General features: G+C 50.8%; 2 protein-coding genes across 2 annotated transcripts in view; one reads left to right on the top strand and one right to left on the bottom strand.

Annotated features, from left to right (window-relative positions):
- TMEM9 (transmembrane protein 9) overlaps window positions 1-20652 on the bottom strand; it is a 229527-nt gene that overhangs the window by 132653 nt on the left and 76222 nt on the right. The window lies entirely within an intron of this gene.
- Window positions 7424-20652, top strand: part of PKP1 (plakophilin 1) — a 49831-nt gene continuing 36602 nt past the window's right edge. The window contains exons 1-2 of the mRNA XM_050764949.1: window positions 7424-7820; window positions 18456-18559. Coding sequence (XP_050620906.1) covers window positions 7619-7820; window positions 18456-18559 — 306 coding nt within the window. The 5' untranslated portion in view covers window positions 7424-7618. The remainder of the gene's footprint in view (window positions 7821-18455; window positions 18560-20652) is intronic.

Raw genomic sequence — 20652 nt, 5'->3', positions numbered from 1 at the left:
CTTGTCACCAAGCCCCCTCCCCCATCCACCTGCCAAGGAAGGAGGAGGCAACCCGGGTCCCCGTGTGGGGGAAGTAGGACCCAGACAACCAGGACTTCGCAAGACCACATCACCATGCCTCTCTGTACTCAGCTGCCTCTTCTGACAAATGCAGGGGCTCAAAGGGATGGGCTCTGAGGCCCCTTCCACCTCTGCAGTTCTGAAGTCTCCAAGCGTACTAATGGCAGAGCCACAGTTGCAACTGGATGGGGAGAGAATGAGAGGCAGAGGCTGTAGGAGAGAGGCTGTGAGTGGAACCCGGAGAGGGGTATGGCCCCGCTCCCAGGGGAAGAAGGAATGCTTGAAGACCCTGAGACTAGGAAGGAAGGGCATGAGCTGGGAATTTGGCCCTGGAAAATATGTCAAAAGGGGAGAGTGTGGGAGAGAGGGCAGTTAGATAGGAGGCTAGGCGGTGCTGCCAGAGGAAGGAAGAAGTCCTGCATCTTTATTAGGCACCTACAGTATATCAAACACTGTGTTAGGCATTTTATGTATAATACCCATTTATGGTCATAAGGCTCCTGTGAGGTGGGTGTTACTAATCTAATGTTACAGTGGAGGAAACTGAGATACAGAGAGGCTAGAGCATTTCAGCTTACCCAGCTAGCAGTGGCAAAGCTGGGGTGCATGGCTTGGTCTATTGACCCCAAAGCCCCTGTTGTTTTTTGTTTTGTTTTGTTTTGAGACAGAGTCTTGCTCTGTCGCCAGGCTGGAGTGCAGTGGTGCGATCTTGGCTCACTGCAACGTCCGCCTCCCAGATTCAAGCCATTCTCCTGCCTTGGCCTCCCAAGTAGCTGGGATTACAGGCATGCGCCACCATGCCCAGCTAATTTTTGTACATTTTTTTAGTAGAGACAGGGTTTCACCATGTTGGCCAGGATGGTTTCGATCTTCTGACCTCGTGATCCACCTGCCTCAGCCTCCCAAAGTGCTGGGACTACAGGCGTGAGCCACCAAACCCGGCCCAAAGTCTCTGTTCTTATTTTCCTAGTCTGTGCCATTGGGCACACTTTGGAGTCTATGTGAAATGGCTTTTGGTCCCAGAGAGAGCTGGGGACTGAGCAGGATCCTGAGGCTGTGGCCAAGGCCTGGGGCTCTCATCCTTTCAGGAGGCCACAAAACAGCATTGCTGGCCAAGGGGACAGGGTGGATAGAGAGGCAGGCCCCCAGCAAGCCAGTGTTGGGAGACAGAACTAGAATTTGGGTTGGCAGAGGGGCGGGACCCAGGGCAAATCTAATGCTGACAGCAGCCAGTCAGCACGGGGCTGGGTCCTTGCTGCTATTCATCACCTCCACCCCACCCACCCCACCCAGAGAGACCAGAAGGGCAGCTCTGAGAGTGTTGTGGTGTGTGGAGGAGCCCTAGGTGCACACCCTGGCCTCGCCCCTTAGCTGGCCTAGCCCAGCACGCCTTAGACTCATCCAAACCCTCCTTTCTGGGCCTCTGTAACCAGCCTTTTTGCTGTCTCTCTCCTCCCACTGCCAGCACGTATCCCTCAGCTCCTTCCAGAGCAGAGCTGGGTTAGTGTGAATGGGCACAGGCCAGCCTTTTCGCCCCCGCCCTCATGGATAGGAGACTCATGGTCACATGCCCAGATCCTCTCACTGGGGTGCTTGCCAAAGGGCTGGGAGAGAGGCCTCTACTGTTCCCGCCCCTGCCCCAGTAGCCCCCATTTCCCTGTCCATGGCTGGAAGCCTCTCTGTGCACTTTCAAGCATAATGGCTTGCAGTCTGGTACCTGCAGTGGCATATATCACACCAGGAGTCAGGCAGGGAGTCTGGTCCATTCTTGCCCCCGTACTCTGAGGGCGGTGAGGGTCTGGATTCCAGAAGGAGTCATCACAGGGTTTCTATGAGGCATTGTTTGTCCAGATCCTTGTGAAGATGATTTCCTGGATTGATTTTTTCTGAGATGCCCAGGATAGGGCAGGGGGTTGAATGAATTCTTACATCCTGATGTAAATTTCCCTTGGGAAGTGAGAAGGTCAGGTTTTCTGTGCTCTCATGGAAGCCCAGTGGGATTGTTCCTGAAGGCATCCCTACTGGCAGGAGTTGAAGACAGCGGTCTTAATGGAGACTGGCCTTAAGAACAGCAAAAGCTTGGCCAGGGTGCCCTGAGCCCAGATCACTCCAGAGACCTGGAAAAGTTCTGCAACATGGGCTTGCTCCAGAGCAAGATGGTGGCTTTAGTTTAACAAAAACATTTATTGAGCACCTGATGTGTACCAGTGTGAACAGAGGAAACAGAAATGAAAAGCTCACATCCCCTCCCTCAGCCTGCTCCGGGTCTTATGGACACGTGAGTGTGACAAAGTGGCCGAGGGCTATAACACAATTGGCACCAGGCACAACGGTCCCCAGGAGGGGGTTCTTGAATTTGGTTTGGAGATTCCTCCACACGGATAGATAGGATTGACAAGTGGCAAGAAGGCAGGAGGTGGGAGGGGCTTGTCACCCCCTTGTTTAAGACTTATCAGTGGCCTGTCATTACTCTTAGAATAAAATTCAACCCCCAGACAGAAGTTTCCAAGCTCCAGCATGATCCTGCACTGGCCAATATAGTGGCCACTAGCAACATGTAGCTATCAAGCCCTTAAAATGAGGCTGGTATATTTAAGGAACTGAATGTTTCCTTTACACAATTTGAACTGATTTAAATAATGGGCACAGAGGTGGAACATTTTCGTAATTGAAGAAAGCTTTACAGGACAGCGCTGCCTGCCTGCCCATCTTGCGCCCACCTGCCCGGTCTCCCTGGTTTGTCTGCTCTGAAGACAGCCAGGTTCATGGATTGTACACTCACCATTCCCTCTGCTCAGAGCCCCTTCCCCCACTTCTGAGATGGGCAGCTACCTCTCATTCTTCAAGTCTCAGCCTGTCACACTCTGGCCACCGTGGCTAAAGCTGTCCCTCTCTGCAGTCTCTAAACCGCTCATTGTTTGTTTCATAGCATTTAATATAATTTGCAATCATTTACAAATCAACTCTTTGTCTACTTCTTTAGAACATAAACCCCATGAGAGCAAGACCTGGTCTTTTTCATCATTGTATCCCCAGGGTTGACATGGTGTCTAGCCCCTTTCGGCACTCAATACATATTTAAGTGACTGACTGACAGTGCTCCACACAGAGGGAACAGCAAATATGCAAAGGTAAGGGGCAGGTGACTCCATGGGGTGAGTGCTAGGATGAAAACAAAATAATGCAGGAGAAAAGACAGAGGCGATTTAGAGACTAGGGAGGGGGGCAGTGTGAGTTCATCAGGGAATGTTATAAGATTCCTGAGTTGAGCAGCCATTGAGGAGTCTGCTAACTGGCCAAAGGATGTCATCCAGAAAAACTTCCACAACAGGGAGCTGGTCCCATGGCCGCTGTCCAGGAAGTCCAGTTGCAGAGGCACTGGGCTGAAGAAGATGGGTTCACCCGGCGAGCCCAGGGATCCAGGAAGAAAACCTACCTCTTCCACACCCCTGGGGTGTTTGCATCAGTGAGGGGCTCAGCTAGAGGTGGTCCCCTCACCTGGAGGGCTGGAAACTGAGGAGGGAGAAGATTCAGCCCAGACACTCTTAGAGGCTGCAGGAGCCCCAGAGACCTCTTCTCAGCCTTCCTTGGGCCAGCCCCCACCCACCCCGGTCCAACCTTCTCCTTCTGTCCTGTAGAAAATAAGCTCTAGGCTAGGCACAGTGGCTCGCGCCTGCAATTCCAGCACTCTGGGAGGCCGAGGTGGGTGGATCACCTGAGGTCAAGAGTTGGAGACCAGCCTGATCAACACGGTGAAAGCCTGTCTCTACTAAAAATACAAAAATTAGCCTGGCATGGTGGTACACACCTGTAATCCCAGCTACTTGGGAGACTGAGGCAGGAGAATTGCTTGAACCAGGGAGGCGGAGGTTGCAGTGAGTCAAGATCGCACCACTGCACAGAGCGAGAGCGACAGAGTGAGCCTCTGTCTCAAAAAATAGTAAGTTCTATAAGAGCAGGAACTTTGCCCTCCTCACCATTGTATCCTTGGTACCTGGGACAGGGTCTGCCACATAGCAGATACTTGTTGAATAAATGAACTCATATTTCACTTTTTAATGAACATAGAGATGACAGGATGTGAAGTCTGGGAGCCAGAATGTTGAAAGTGAAATCTGGGTCACACTTAATGCTCTAGGGCAGGCAGCAAAGAGAATTAGAAGCCCATTCATACTCACTCCTTTGAGGATAAAAATATACTCATCTTATTTCAGAATCAAGTCAAAATTAACTTCTTTCAGGAAGCTTCCCCCGATCACCCCCAACACCTTCCAAGCTGAAATTAACCCATATCCATTAGAATTTTACCACCTAAATATATGTTCTGACAGTCAACTGAAAGCATGCCATTTCAGAGCTGGGATCATGCGACTGTGCCTCCTTGCCCTCTTTTCTTCACTTTTCACTTTAGGAGTGTTAGCGTCCTTGCTGGTTGATTTCTGAGACAGGCCCCACATAGGGTGGGGCTCAGGCAGGCAGAAGAGAGAGAGTGATGATGGAAATAACGTTGGCCTGCTGACTCAAAACCATACACCCGAGCCCCAAACCAATCCTCCCAGCCTGAGTATGTCTCCCTCACCGTGGCCCAGAATGCGTAACCTGACTGCCCTTTCCTCTCCTCTTCTGTCCGAAGGGCCTGATTCAAGATGTCCTGCCCTACAAATTCCCACATTTGACATCAGAATTATAGAGTGTTAGGGCTAGAGTGGAGTTTAGGAGCCATTAAGTTTACCCCCTCTTTGCAGATTGGTGCAAGGGACAGAGGAAGGCACTTGTCTAACATGAAGCTAGTTAGTGACACAACTAGATCGGGAACCCAGTTGGCCTGACTTTCATGCCCTGTGATGGGAATAGATGCTGTTAAAAGACCCATCCAGAGAAGGATCTGCTTGTCACAGGGAAATCTCAAGAAGGCAGCCTGGCACTACCACTGAGTGTCCAGCTCTGGATTGCGGTTGCCTTGTCTCTGCCCATTACCAGCTGGGTGGCCTCATGGAGCCTCAGTTTCCTCATCTGAAAAAGAAGGGTGATGGTGCCCACCTCATAAGGTCATTGTAAGGATTCAAATGATGTGGTTCATGTACAGGGCTCAGAATCATGCCTGGTTGGTAGGCATGGTGTTTGGAGGAGCATAGTAAATGTTGGCTATTGCTATCAATATGTCAAAATAATGTCTATTAACATAGTAGAGAAGTAGCTAGAAAAACTGAACTTCATACCTGAAAATGATTTTAAAGATAATCAGTTCAGCTTCCACAGACTTGCCTTTTATAGGAAGATGAGCTACTCTAATCCCCTCCTTCAGGGCCCTTCTGTATCCTAGAATAGGAAAATTATCATTATTTAAAGATGTAATTAACATTTATTATGGCTAGCATATTAGGTTTTAGATAGGCCAAATGTGTGATACAATGGAATTGTATTTTTATATGCTGCCGTGTATACTTTATAGTACATTGGGGCCCTTATATAATCGGTGTGCACTGTACTTTAATGTCCATTTTATAGGACTTTTATAAGGGAAGCTGGATGATGTGGTGGAACGAACACTGTGCCAGGAGTCGCAAGGCCTGGTTAGGATGCAGGCTTTGCCACAAATTAACTGGGGCATTGCAAGCAAACTGTCTTCTCTCCTCATCACTGAAATGCGGTGCTTGGCTGGATGAAGTCCAAGGCTCTATCCAGTCCTGGTGGTCTACGGCTGGAAGCAGAATCTTACAATATGAAATGATAATAGAGGTCTACAGGTGTTTTGTACACATCTATGACATATTTTTGGTCACATCTCTGGTTTACTTGAGGATAAGTTCTTAGGAACAGAGCCCTCAATAATAAAATTGTTTCTATTAGAAACTACAGTCTGTTTTACAACACTCTGCTCTGGAAATTGCTACCAGGAATACCTTCCTTGGGAAAGTTGCTCCCAGCATGTAACACCCACATCTCAGGAAGTGTGTGAGTGACCTTCATGTGGTCCCTGAGACAGTCATTCAGTCTTCTAGATCCTTCCTCGACATAAAATTCCCAAAAAGAATAGATTTCTGATTGCCCTTTCCTCCGTAGATTAGAAGAGCAAACTAAAAGTAAAGCATGTGAGCTGTGAAGGGCAACCTCAAATGACAGCAAGAGTGACGGCTGTGATAGTGTCACACAGCTGGTGGAGGCCCCAAAACTAAGAAGCTGACTGGACTGCACGACTACACAGTTCAGTAATGGATGTCCAGAATGTGAAACTCAGGGCATCAAGAAGTACAGCAAATATGTTCAGTGTTGTTTGCTTTAGGAGGCAAAGCAGAATGCGATACTTTTTAGAAAGATTTCCATCAAAGTAAATACTTTAAAAAAAAAAAAAAGCACTCGGCTCCTGTTACACACCAGATTCACTGATGTGGGCTCTCTCCATCCCTGGGGAGGATGCTACATGAATGAAGCTTCACTGCACATGTGTCCCCAGGGGTGTGAGTGTGCATAGGGGAATGCACACAGTGGTCCCAAAATAGTAAGTCCAGAGTGGAGTTTCAGGATAAAGCAGCTTTTCAATTTTTCAGTGAGGATCTGGTTAGGATCCAAGTTAGATTTAATTTACCTTAAATTAACTAGCATTCATGTATTCACCTATTTAAAAATATCTTTTATTGAGTACCTAATATTACCTGTGCCAGGCATTGTATCAGAGGCTATAGTGGAGTTTCAGAGAGGATCTGCTGTTCACGTGGTGTTTTACCGGGCTATACTCATGAACAACAAATAACCACCAGTTTCACCAAGGCATACCCACTGTGTGGTCTGATATCTCAAGTCTGCTCCTTGATGTGGCCTTCCTGCCCCTACCCGACTTGCTTCAGAGGAAACTGCTTTAGAGTAGACTGGGTTGCCCCCATAAGATGGAGCACTCCTTTGGAGCAAGAGCTATGGTTCTGCCATCAGCCCGGGAGCCTCCACCGCCGGGGCTGGTCTCTGCTATGACCGCAGTACAGAGGGAGATGGACGCCTGGCTCTCCCGGACAGCCTGGTCAAGAAAGACTCCTTTTTTCCTAGAGAGAGGTCTCCCTCGGTTCCTGAGCTGAACACATGCTTTCTCAGTGAGCCGGCAGAACAGGACAGAGGGGCGTCTCCCTGGGGCCTCAAGGCTTGCGACGTTTCTTGCTCATGGGGAGAGGAAAAGGAGAGAAAAAAAGAGCGAGCAGGAAGGCGCCCAGTGTCCCACACGGGGGACTCGTAGCCCTGCCCCCAAGAGCGCTGGCTCCGCAGCAGCAGTGCCCTGCAGCTCCGCGTCTGAGCGGCAGCAGCGCGCGGCCAGGTGGAGTGGGTGGTGCAGGGCAGGGGTGGTATATCCTGTCTGACGGAGGGCGGGCCTCGCCACTGCCAAAGAGGGACGAACCGGGGTGGAAGCGCCAGGAGCAGCTGCCGGGAGCCCTCACGCGGACCGCGCACTCTATGGCCGTAGGGAGCTGCTGAGAGCGAGAAGAGCACGTTACCGCCCGCCCGCTGCACCGCACCTCGCCTCGCCTCTCTGCTCTCCCAGGCCCCGGCCGCGCGCCTCCCGCCTCCCGCCACCATGAACCACTCGCCGCTCAAGACCGCCTTGGCGTACGAATGCTTCCAGGACCAGGACAACTCCACTTTGGCTTTGCCGTCGGACCAAAAGATGAAAACAGGCACGTCTGGCAGGCAGCGCGTGCAGGAGCAGGTGATGATGACCGTCAAGCGGCAGAAGTCCAAGTCTTCCCAGTCGTCCACCCTGAGCCACTCCAATCGAGGTAAAGGCTCGGTCCCCGCGTGGTCCGTGCGCCCCTTTTCAGAGCGCCCTGGCCCAGCGGCGGAGACCAAGGGACGCAAGCATCCCAGGGGGTGCGGGGAGGTGAGGGGCTGCTGGCCCCATGCAGGGTCTACGCGCCGAATGCCAGCAGCCGAGCTCCTAGCCGGTTCCGAGCAGATGGAACAGCCACCCGAGGCTGGCTCGACAGCTCCACGAGCTCGATGGCGCGCTAGTGGGCAAGGATGGGTGGTTCACCCGGACACAGCCGGCAGTATCTCCCAGCGTGCCAGGAGGCTGAGGATCCCCCGCGAGCGGTTCTCCTGTCCCTGAGCCCTGGGTCTGGACGGCTTTCTCTTTCGGGTGCTGCTCTAGGGATCAGCCCTGCATCATGTCTCACCCTGGCTGTCCTGGGGGCCATGGTCCCCGCGCTCGCAATCAGTTGTGGGCCACCCTTCAACCTTCCTGGGCTTGATCTCCTGGCCTTCAGCTGGCAGCCGATGCCCGGCGTTCAGGCCAAGGGGAACCCCAGTCCCTGTGTGCCTGTGTATCCGCGAGCGGCGTGAGGGAGTCGCTGAGACAGGAGTGCAGCTCAGGAGAGTCGCTGCGGGACGGGGAAGTGGCACAGGGAGCAGGGAGGAGGCCCTGGAACTCCAGGGCACTTTATTGGGAGCCTCCTGAAAGAGGCTAGCCTAGTTGGAAGGCCGCCCCAGGGCCAGTGGGTCCCTTGACAACAGGGAAGGGGGTCAGGATGCCTTCTTTCCCGAATAGCCAATGCAGAACTCCTCTTTCCCACTGAATTCTTTCTACCCCACCCAGCTTAGGTAGACAAGTGTCTCATGGGGAGAGTAAGGAATGAGCATGGCAGGTTGGAAATCCCCCTAGGCACCAGGGAGACCTCTAGCTGAGCCCTCACGGGAACTTTTCCAAGCTGGATCCCGGGCCTGGCACCCCCTCCTCCGGCTTCTGAGAGGCCAGAGCCCATGACTGGGGAAGCCTGGGAGAAAGGGGCAGCACCCGCGAAACTCAAGGAGGAAGGGGCAGTACCTGACAGGGGAGAGCTTATAGACCAAACAGATGCTTTAATACAAAGGATGCCTGGTAAGAATTACACAGAAGTGAGCAAAGATTCCCCTTGTTTATTTATTTACTTATTTTATTTAGCTAAATTTAGTAAAATACTAATAAAGACTTTACCCACCACTAACCAGTACAGGTAAACCAAGACTTATTTATTAAGACAGGCCTTAGGAGAGAGTGAGGGGCAGGGGGTCATAAGGTGGAAGGAGACAAAAGAAACCAGCCTTGGCCATTCTCCCACCACACATACACACACACACACACACACACACACACCCCTACCTCACACTTTCTACCTCTGGCTTCTGTCCCCCCACCCACTCCCTAGCCCCCATTCCTGAGTGGCCCCATGTAGAGCCGAAGGAAGGAAAATGGCGGGCAGATGACTTCCTGGGCCCCAGACCTAAAGGCCTTTGCTGCTCTGTGCTCTTTGCCTTTGTCTGAGCCCTGGGCTCCTCTCCTCACATTTCCACTCAAGGTCGTGCCGCCTCCAGAGCACATGCCTCCTTCCCTTTTATTTGGTGCATTGGTAGGTGCCTCCTAGCCTCTTTAGAAGTAGGTTTGGAAGAACAAAGTGCCCCATTTCTGGCTATAGCCCAGGGCACTGCTCAACCTACTCTCCTCTCTGCCCAAGACTTGGCTGTCCCCTTCCCACTTCCACTCCATCCCAGCCTGAGCTCTTGGCTCACAACTCCAGAAAACTCAAATGGCCCTGGGTGCCCCAAGGACCCCTTATTCCTCCCACCTATCAGGATATCGGCTGAGTGTCTGTCAGCCTGAAGTGTACTTTCTGGGCTTGGTCTTTGTGGGGAACCTCTATCTGATAAGGTCTCCTTTGTTCCCTCTTTGTTTTTCCTCCCAAGGTCCTTCAGGGGGCTTCATTCAGGGGAGGGTTGATGCTGATGGCTACCTCTCCAGAAACTCCAAGGTCTGGCCCTGTGGGCGTGTCCCCTCTACCCTCAGACTCTGCGGAGGTTCCTAAAGGAGGCTGGTTTCCCCAGAGGCATCCTTGCTGGAAGAGGCGGTTTGGTCACTTGGAGCTGGTGTTTCTGGTTTAGCTGGCTTCGTTTTCATCAGATTTCCTTGTCCTCTCCATCAGAAACGCCCAAGCGTCCCCTATTTGCTCTGCGGCCACCTCTACTCACTCTGCTCCCTCTTTCTCATGCTGGTTTACCTGTCAGGAGCCTGCCTTGGTTCCTGGAATGGAAAGAGCTGGTGGCTGTGGAAGGACCATGCCCAGACATTTTCCCTCGCCCCCTGGACAGATTCAAATTCTCCTTTAGTCTCTTCCAAGAGCAGAGTCAGTTCGCCTAGGGTCTTCCTGAGCCCCTTGAATCCCATCCAAAGTTCCCCGAGTTAAGAAGGGCCAGCCACACCCTACAGGTTGCCTGGAAGAGTAGCCACTGCTCCTTGTACCCCAGGAAGGACAGTCAGGACCAGCCATCCTTGGTCCTGTGATAGAAGTGGCTTCTCAGTTCCTTTCCACTAGGGCTCTTTTCTCTCTTGTCACTGAGGGAGTATTGAGCCACTGAGGGCTGGATGAAGGGCGCCTGGAGCCTGTCACCAAATGCCTGTTGCACTCGTGCCCTCCCTGAAGTGCTGCATATCAGACAGTCATCTCACCCTGGTCATGAAGGTCCCAGGCAGGAAGAAGGTGGCCTCTGTGGCCTGGAGACCTTGCAGAAGGAGGTTGCCCTTAACCTGCCTACCCATCTTGAACTGCCCCTGAAGTATTGCTCCCCTGTGTTTTCAGGCTGTCCCTGTGTGCCTCAGGGTGTCTGGCATCCTTTTCTTCCCAGACTGTGTGGGAGGCAAGGGGAAACTGAGGGGGATGTCACCACCCAGCAAAAGATGTTTGCTAGGGAAACGACCTCCCTGAGGATGGGGAAGGAAACACTTACCCACCTTCCAGATCTTTATAACTTCACTTGGAATCTCTTCCTAGAGCTGAACCTGAATCTCATTTGCCCTAACCCAAGTGCTCCCCCACCACTGCGAACACAGATCATACCCAGTTCAGTGAAAGGAACTTCCTTTCACCTGTCATGTCTCCTTCCAGGGAAGTCCTAGCAATACCAGCACCATTGCCTGCTTTGTCTCACTGCCTGCTTAGCCATCCATGATTTTTTATTTCAGCCTTTGGCCTGAAATTCTCTTTCTCCCTTCTTCACGGAAGTACTATTTCCCATCTAAAATTGCTAAGCCTCTATTTCTCTCTGATCAGAGATAGGGGCCGGAGGTGATGTTGGGCCAGGGGAGGTGTCTGCTCCCTTTCTGTGGTTCCTGTGTCTATTCAGCCCTCGTCAGGGGAGAGGGGGGCACGCTTGCACCAACTCCGTAGCCTGCACAGTGAAGGAGCTTGCCTCAGGAGCCCCCACTTTGATGGCTTTTTGTATTTGTGTTTGACCGTGTCTCAGCATGAGCCTCTGCCTGAGTGAATGTTCTGCTCATTAGAGTCTCTTGAAAGTTTCTTTTCCTGACCATAGACATCACTTCTGGGGTTGTTTTCTTGGGACCGAAGCTGAGATTGCAGATGGTAATGGCTATGTGTGCTTTAGCTTGTTCCATTGGCGAAACATACTAATTAAACTTCAAATGAACCAATTCTTGTTTCTTTACAATGCACCTTGGCTTGAAGTTGGAGTTTTAGCCAGAATTTCCGTTGGCCTGTTACAACACATGCAAAAATGCTGGGTATTCTAGGGTGTTTCGCAGCAAATGCTGTTTCTCTGGATCCAGCTCCTTGGCAGAGATTTTTTAAAAGTACAAATTCCTCCCCCCACCCCATATCATTGTAAGTATCAATGTGCCAATTGTTCTAGGTTTAGAAATCTGAGAATCGCTTCTGCGATGGGGTGTGACCCTTAGAAGATGTGTAATGTTTGAACAAAATAAAATGGAGGAATGTTAGATATCTTCATGTGAAGTCCCTTCTAGGCATACGCTGGACAGGTGCACACACATGTGTACACACGTACATCACACATGCATATACGCGTGTATACACAATACACCCCACACATGAATCCACACACCCACACATGTACACACGTACTCACACGTAACATGCACACACATACGTTACGTGTGTGTGTACACATGTGTCCTTGCAGCTGTGCTGTGTCAGGAGCCCAGCCTGGCATCTACCACTGCCTGGTGTGCGATCTTGGACAAGTCGCTGCCTCTCTTTGGATCTCTGCAGCTGTCAGAGGTTGGATTAGATCATCTCCAAAGTGCTTTGCAATGGTAACAGTCTTTGGAAATAGATTTTATAACTCTCTAGCTCTGCAAACCATTTGCCCAGACCGCCAGCAGCTGTACTGCCAAAAAGCTCTTCCCCTCAAGGCATGCCACTCATCGTGTCTCTCTTGTAAACATCCTAACATATTAAAAAGTCTTCTCATCCACTCTTCTCAAACTTGGCTACATATTGGAATCACCTGGAAGTTTAAAACAACGCGAATGCCTGAGTCCCACCCCCAGAGATTCTGACTTAGTGAGTATAAAGATGACACGGGCATCAGGGCTTCAAAAACTCCCAGGTGATTCTGATGTATAGCCAAGTTGGAGAACCACTGTTCCAGTCCCTGTCCTTCACTCACATAGATCCAGCATGGGCGATCACCCCTATACAGTGACATACACCTATGTCTGTCTCTCATACACGCACACACACACACACACACACACACACGCACGCACGCACACCTAATGTAGTAGTTGCTGGCAAGAGCCTTTTACTCTGAACCCCATCTGAACTCATCGACCCTTGCCCACTCTAACCCACCACTCGGCCCCCTTGCACCCGTCCTGTCCCCACAGGATGTTCCCACGTTCTGCCCAGTCCTCAGGCTTGGTGGTGGCCATGAACAGATCTGCCGAAAGAGCAGCAGGATTGTGGCAGAGCCAGGTCTGAATGCGCCCCAGCAGAGCCTGAGGGAGTCACATGGGCTGCAGAGGGAGAAGAGAGAACACAGGCCACAGCAACCCAGTTTGTTTCAGCATTTCTGTTCAGTATGTACACCCAGGAAAAGGTCAAGAGCCACACAAAAGTGCCCGGTGAGGCTGTGCTGAACTCCTTGCCCTCCCCATCTCCTAGAAGCTGCCGAGTTGGGGGAGGCCTGGTCATGGTGCTCCCAGCAGCCCAGCAGAGAGGGCAGGAGGCTGGCTGGCCAGTCCTCCCTCCAGGAGCTAGAACCATCCTGCAGACACAGTCCACTCCTGCCCACTCCGAAACACCTCTGAGGATATTGTCTCAGCAGTAGCTTCCTGGCAGTTCTTGTTATCTCATTTAAATTCCTGCTGCTGTGGGCCTAGCTTTTCTGGGCACCACAGGTGAAAGAGATTTCAGAGGCTGAAGTAAAGGCATTTTCAAGACTAAAAGAAAATGAGCTTCCTTTCTCAAGCTTTTCGTGCTGAAGGACAGGTGGGCTTTATTCAAATGTAAAATATGCTAGAAGAAGCATCAGCCTTAAGGGAGACAGAGTCAGCAAGGATCTGTTCCGAGCAGCTTGCCCTGTGACAAAGAAGAAGGATTTGAGGAGAAAGAGAATGGAGAAAGTGGGTTTCCTGATGACCTCTGTTTGCAGGGCAGCCTCTTGGTCAGGAAGGCTGATGTTCTGGGATTAGGGGTGTGGAGTGTGGATCTACCAAAGGTGAAGATTCCCTGCTTCAGGGAGCTCCCAGCTTGGCTGGGGAGACCCAGGCCCTACCTTCTGGGAGGAGTGCACACACACACACACACACAGTGTACAGAAGCTACACTCCAAGGAACCCACAAGCCAGTGCAGAGTCAGCCACTGGATTGAGCGCTGACGTGGTTATCCTGGCAGGTTTGGAGTGCTCAGAGCTGGGTGGGGTCATCTTTAGGGGAAGGTGATTTTTGTGCAAGGTTTTGAATGCAGGGGGAGGGTTGGAGAAGAAGAGAAAGAATGTTTCAGGTGCAGTAAGTGTGACCTATTTGAAAGCTTGGAGGTGGAAGAGGATGAGTCATCCCTGCAAAGGCATGCCTGTCCCTACTGGAGAGAGATTTCCACTCATCCTAAAGAGCGAGCCGCCTCCATTTTCAAAGGTTTTGTAGGTGAGAAAGCTTGAGTTGCACCAATGACACAAGAGAGAATCAGCCCGTCGTTGTCTAAGGCACCAAAGGGAAGCAGTGTGCCAGGACATTGGTGACCCGAGCGGTAGATTTTCTGAGATGGTTTTACACCCTAAAACATGTGGGGAAAAGAAAGAGATCAGCCTGTTACTGTGTCTATATAGAAAGAAGTAGACATAAGAGACTCCATTTTGTTCTGTATTTGAGATGCTGTTAATCTGTGACCCTACCCCCAACCTTGTCCTTGCAAGAGACATGTGCTGTGGTTTAATGGATTTTGGGCGTGCAGGGTGTGACTTTGTTCCTAGAAAAGCTAGGTATTGTCCAAGGTTTATCACCATGTGATAGGATGAAACAATGTTGCTAAAAGGTTTATCTCAAGGCACGGGATTTTCCTTTAAACTTATTCATGTCACAGAGATCCTTGTTCTTATGTCTTACTGCTAATTTCCTCCCTAAAAATGATCCTATTGTCCTGCCACTCCCTTATCTTTAAGATGGTAAAGATAATTATCTATAAATACTAAGGGAACTCAGAGGCCGGTGCCGGCGTGGGTCCTCTGTAAGCTGAGCGCCGGTCCCCTGGGCCCCCGCTTTTCTTTCTCTATACTTTGTCTCTGTGTCTTATTTCTTTTCTCAAGTCTCTCGTTCCACCTAACGAGAAACACCCACAGGTGTGGAGGGGCAGGCCACCCCTTCAAAACAGGGACGTAAAATCGGACAAGCTACGTGGACAGAGCAGGTTGTGTTGCTTGTATACCTGAGAAAATGGTAGATGCTGAGGCACTTGCTCCTTGACCCTGGGGTTCTGTGGGTGGGCAGATGCTTCCTGAGGATGACACGCAGGTTGGGCACACTGTCAGTGTCACTGAGAAGCCACCACATCCCTGCTCATGGTGCATGCGCCCATCTGGGGAGAAGAGGGGGAAAGCAGATGCTTATCTGGAGGGTAGGAGTGATTCTGTGGGGTGAGCTGGGAACTAGCCCCTCCCCCATTCCCCAGGAACTAAGAATCCTCCTCAAGGAGGTGGCCTTGGGTATTTGAGAGCTACAGCAGCCCTCCTCTCTTCCTGGTTTACCCCACTCACCAGGAACCTCTTTGAGTGGGAGGAGAGCCTGACCCCATTCTGAGCCTCTAAGCACCAGGCATCAGAGCACATTCACCACAAGGGTTGGGCAAGGGAGAAGAGGTCATTGACACAAAGAGCCAGTTCAGGCCAGTCAGGCCCGGACCCAGCTGTGGCAGTGCCCTGAGCTCAAGGTCCCAAGGAAAGAAGACACATGGTTCGCACTTCAGAGAGCATCCGAAGTACATGGTGGTGGAGACTGGTATGGGTGTGAGATGGAGATGGGAGTAGGTGTCATTCATCAGGAAAGGCTTCCTAGAAGTGCGTTCTAGAGACATTGGGGACCAAGTGGAAGAGTGAGCTAGCACCATTACATTCATTAGAAGCCCATGCTCTTGCTGTTGAACTTGACTTTTAGGGGGCATTGCTTACCAGCCAGACACCCCAGAGTCAAGAGCACAGAAAATCACTTTTGTTGTGGGAACAGCGCTCCTGCAGACAGAGCACACCTGCCCCCAGTACTCCTTGGTTCTCTGGCACACTGCGAGCTGTGATTTCAGGTGTGTGACAACTATGGACTCCTCCCCTCTCTCACCACCTCCGCCCCAAATACTGTCACCTTCTGCCAGATTAGCAGTGTAGGCAGGTGTGATGTTACCCTCATTCTCACCAGAGCCAAGCAGACCCCAACTACAGAAAGGTCTTAGGAGACACCTTCAGGAACTGCCTGGAAGGGCCTGCAGGCCTTGGCCCAACCACAAGTGAGTGACAGTCACACCTGCCTTTACCAGCATTCACAATGGACATGGGGACTGGCTTTGGGAACTGTAGGGTATTCTGGCCTCTCACTCCATGTGTCTGTGTGTCCACTGCCACCTCCATGGCAGCGAGGCCTCTACCTTCACACAGAGAGGAGTGTATGAGAGGGAGGCAGGCAGGTGCAGGGTGTGGTGGGAGAAGATGGTTCATCTGATGACCCAGGAGGACAGCAGTGTTATGCTGACAGGTTCTCTCCCAGAAGACGGGCAAGGAGGCCCTAGTGCAAGACCCCTGGGGCTCCTTCTCATAGCAGGAGGCCTCCTCAGTGCTCCATAGAGTTCTGTCTGTCACCACCCCAAATTTTCCATCCAGAAGCAGCTGGCTGACCCACACCTGACCTTTAGTGAGAAATACCTGCTCACAGGGCCGGAGCCAAGTGAACTCTATCGTATCAAACCTTGGAAGAATGATTGAAGCGGGCTGGGTGGAAGGAAGGCAGACAAGACCTGGCAGTTGGCCACCTAGGGTCCTGACTGTGAGTGTGCCTGGCTGCAGCTCCCTTCCCTGGGAGCACCAGTCCTGAGTGACTGAGCCCACGAGATTACCTCCAGCCTCTTCCTGATAAGGACAGTCTTGCCAGAGGAGCAGTTGCTGGGGAAAGGTGGAGGAAGAGCTGTGTGCACTCCACCAGAGCTTGGAGGAAGCCAGAGGTTCAATGCGCCACACAGCAGAGTCCCAGGATGTCACTCAAAGGCGGATGGCCCTTCTGGAGTCAGGGCTGGGCCTGGGGTATAGGGGAGGCCTCTCAGAGGACTCTGAGGCAGGTGGCAAACGAGGCGGTAGTGTGGCCTTTGATGTCTGCCCTTCTTCCTCATAAGCTGAGCTGTATCTCTGGAGAGGAGGAGTTGGCTCCTCCGAATGCAGTCAGCCATGTGTCACTGTCATCACACAACCACAGAACACTGGAACTGTACGGGGCCTATGGGATGTAAGAGGCCAACCCTCTCTTTTGACAAAAGAGGACACTGAGGCTCAGAGAGAGCAGATGACTTGCCCAGCACCAGAACCAGGACCAATATCAATACCGCTAGGCCCCAGGGCAAGCTGTGTCTGCCACAGCTCGAGACCCCTAATGTTCATGATGGAGGGGTCATGGGAATCGGGCAGCACCCTCTGCTGTGGGCTATGGGTGGTTACCTGGCCCTGGACAGGGGAGGTGGCACCAGGTGGGGATCCCTGCCTCATTCCAAAGCTGCCCCGTGGCTATTCCCTCTACTCCCAGCTCAGATATTCCAGCCCTGCTCCACCAGGCAATGGCTGGGGAACCTAAGTGGGTGTGGCAGATGGGGAGTAGCTAACTTGGCCAGGTGAGATCACTGCCCAACTCTGTTACCCCTAGACAGGGTTTCTGATGGGGGAATCTGACCATCGCTTTAGAGAAAAGGAGTGCATATCCCTCTTAGGAGGCTCTCACTGGATCCCACTCGCCTTCATCCCCCAAGGCCATCACTTAACAAGAGTGTGGGGCAGGCCACGGAGCCATGGCTTACTCCTCGTAGAGCTCCCGGTATAGTTGAGGGAATGAGACGCAGGGCAGAATGAGACCTGGGCTATCAAGAGCAGGACAGTATGTGTTTAGAGGCAGGAGAGATTGCCTTGTGCAGAGCTGGTCAGAAAGGGCTTCCTGGAGTGGGTGAGGTCTTGAGCTTGGCTTCAAGAGACAAGCAAGATTAGAAGGTAGTGGCCGAGGAGGGAAGCCAGGTTCAGCATGGAGGGAGATGTGAGTAAAGTGGTGAGCCTGTCACCATTGGCCATATTTCAAGGACAGCAGGACAGTGAACAGACCAGCTTGTGCAGAGTCGAGGCTGTCCCATAGGGTCTCCCTGCTGGCCAGTGAAAGGGAGAAGACGGGGTGGCCCCACTAGGAGCCCCAAATTCAGTTCTGTTTTCTGTGATGCAAAGCCACTTTGCCACTAATAACTCTAATGACACTCTGTCCTCCTGCAGAGCCTGTCATTTGTGGGTCTCCAAGCACTCCGAAAACATTAATTAATCCTCACTGGACCTTTGAGGTAGATCGCCGCTCCCCCTTCACCAACCAGAGTATGTTGGAGGTGAAAGAAGGGGAGGAAGTTTGTCTGGTCACTGGTAGGGGCTGGGCTGAGATTTGAATCCAGAGTCCTCCCCCGAATCAGTCTTTAATCAGCTGTTGCTGCTGGACTGGGAATGTTGGGATCCTGCCTGTCTCCCCCGAGTGGGAATCTTATCCTTGTGGAACATGGAGTGATGATTCCCTGGACTGGAATGGCCATGCTCCAAGGCCCTCCAGACCAAGTCCTGACCTGTAGGTGTTAACCTACCCAAGCAGCAGCAGAGCCACTGGGCTCCCAGGAAGGGGACAGATGAGAGTTTTAGAGCTGTCCTTGCGGGAGTCTGTGGTAGCCCTTCTCTTGGTCTTGGCTGCGGAGGATGTGGAGTTAGATGGAGATGACACTCTCCACCTTGTCCTCCAGGAGCTCAGACCTGGTCTCCTCCATGGGCATAGTGGACCTGGATGCAGAAATGATGCCCTGAGGAAGAGGGGTGGATGAAGATCATGGCCATCCCTGTCCTAATCCCCTTCTTTCTCCTCTAGGTTCCATGTATGATGGCTTGGCTGACAATTACAACTATGGGACCACCAGCAGGAGCAGCTACTACTCCAAGTTCCAGGCAGGGAATGGCTCATGGGGATATCCGGTAAGGAACTGCTTCCATCCTAAAAGACCTGGAGTACTTGTAGGGACGGTTTGGGATTTATAGTGGAGAAAACCTGCACCAGTTGCTAAAAAGAGTGATGTAGGCTTTGGTCCGTGAATTGAGGCTCATAACTCTAACTAGGTCTGTTGACTTGGCCATTGTTTCATAGGTGGTTCTCGTTTGGGCTGACTGGACATTTTTGAATGTCTCAAATGAGAACATTTTGGGAAAAGCATTTTAAAAAGACATTTTAAAAAACGTCCATTTCCTAGTAGGTCTGATTTGATCATGGATTTGGGAAATGTTTGCTTGCATTCTTGAGGTCTATTAATGGACCAGTTTAGACGTTTCTAGGAAAATCCTGAAGGGTTATCTCTCTTCATTCTATGCTTATGGTCAAAGATCCAAGAGAACATGTCCACTGCATTGACTCCTGCATATGACGCTGCATGCTAGAGTGGAGCCTGCCTGACAACCCAGACACATTTGGGTTCAGATTTTAACTCTGCTATTCACTGAGCATGTGGCTTTGGGCAAGTTACTTCAAACTTTGGGGCTCAGCTTCTTCACATGGAAAGTGGATATAACAAAGTACTTCGAGCGGTTATTTTCAGGATTAAATGAACTAATATACATGAAAAAAGATTATAATAATTCTTAAGATTATTTGTTAAATTAACATGGATAGAGGTTATTTTAGATCCTGTAATCCTGACTCTGTCTGCTTTCTAAGTGATCTCAATCCACTATACTTCATCTATCCATTCACTGAACAAATATTTATTAAGACCTAATTCTGTGACAAGCACTGCAGTAGATGCTCAGGATACAACCATACCAGCCAGTGTAGGAATTTTCTGCTGCTCTAAAATCAGGGGTATTGGGCTAGATGGCACCCAAGGTTTCTCCTAGCCTCCAAATTCTATGACTCATTTACTTTCGCTAATGCAACATTAGCCTGCATTATTCTTGGGAATTCGTTTGTAAGGCCCTCAAGACATTGTCAGATGGGGAATAAAGGCTGTTTTTCTGTGGGAATCTGGGGCTCTGTCTTGGTGGGGCCTTAGGATTCAGCAGCATTTGCTTTAAGACACAGACATCTCACAGATATCACTCCTGATTGATTGTCAAAGGTCCTGGGTCCTAGGGAGAGGAGAAGGTGGGGAGTTTATGAGTTTGGTGTTCTTTCGTCATGTGCTTGATTCTTCCATTCCTGAGTTCTTTTTGGGGCTAATCTTGGAGGCTATGTCTTTCTTACATATTACAGCTTGAGGATGAAAGGGGACAATTAACTAGGTGCGCTGCGAATTTACTTCCCTCACTTTTTTCCTGATTCTTGATGGCAAATGACACTCTTAGTGCAAAACAAACCCAGCAGACTGAACCCAGTAAGCTGACAGATCAAGCATAGATGTGAATAAAAAGGCTTTGACACAAAGGGTGATGACCAAATTGAGAAAATGGCTTAGGAATGCAGCATAAAGGGATTAGATGAAACCCAAGGAAGGCAGATCACTGCACCAGCAGCCAGAATGGATGATTATGCTGACAGTACAGATGGTACATGTCTTTACTTAAATGACGTTACCCGATCAGAGCTTAGGAGGCTTAGGTTCTAGTCCTACTTCTGCCTCTCTCTGGCTCTATGACTTTAGATAGTTTAATTTTTCTGGACCTCAGTTTTCTCATCCATAAAAAGGGAAGGATGATACTCATGTGTCTACTTCACTCACAGGTTGATATCAGATGACATTAACTGTGAAGTATTATAAAATGGGTAATGTAACCATGGAAATGTATAATCCGGGAAGGTATTTCTAAAAAAAAAAAAAAAGAAAGAAAGAAAGAAAGAAAATCTTCATTTGGCCCATGTTGAACATTTCACTTCTGGTTAATTAACTCAGTCCTCAGTCATCTCACTAGCTTTTAATACTCCCAAACTGTCCCCACCCCACCCTGTGCCCATTTTCTGACAACCAGTGAAAATCTCTTTCCTTTTCCGCACCCTAAGACCCAACCCTCCTTGCTCCTTTGCTGGCAGGACTGCAGACATGACTCATGGCAGGGTAGCTGCTGAGGCACGTCCCATCTCC

This window comes from Macaca thibetana, chromosome 1, assembly GCF_024542745.1.
Source record: "Macaca thibetana thibetana isolate TM-01 chromosome 1, ASM2454274v1, whole genome shotgun sequence".
In the NCBI taxonomy this organism is placed as follows: domain Eukaryota; kingdom Metazoa; phylum Chordata; class Mammalia; order Primates; family Cercopithecidae; genus Macaca; species Macaca thibetana.
Note: the sequence above shows the minus strand (reverse complement) of the source record. Positions and strands in the feature narration are given on the sequence as shown.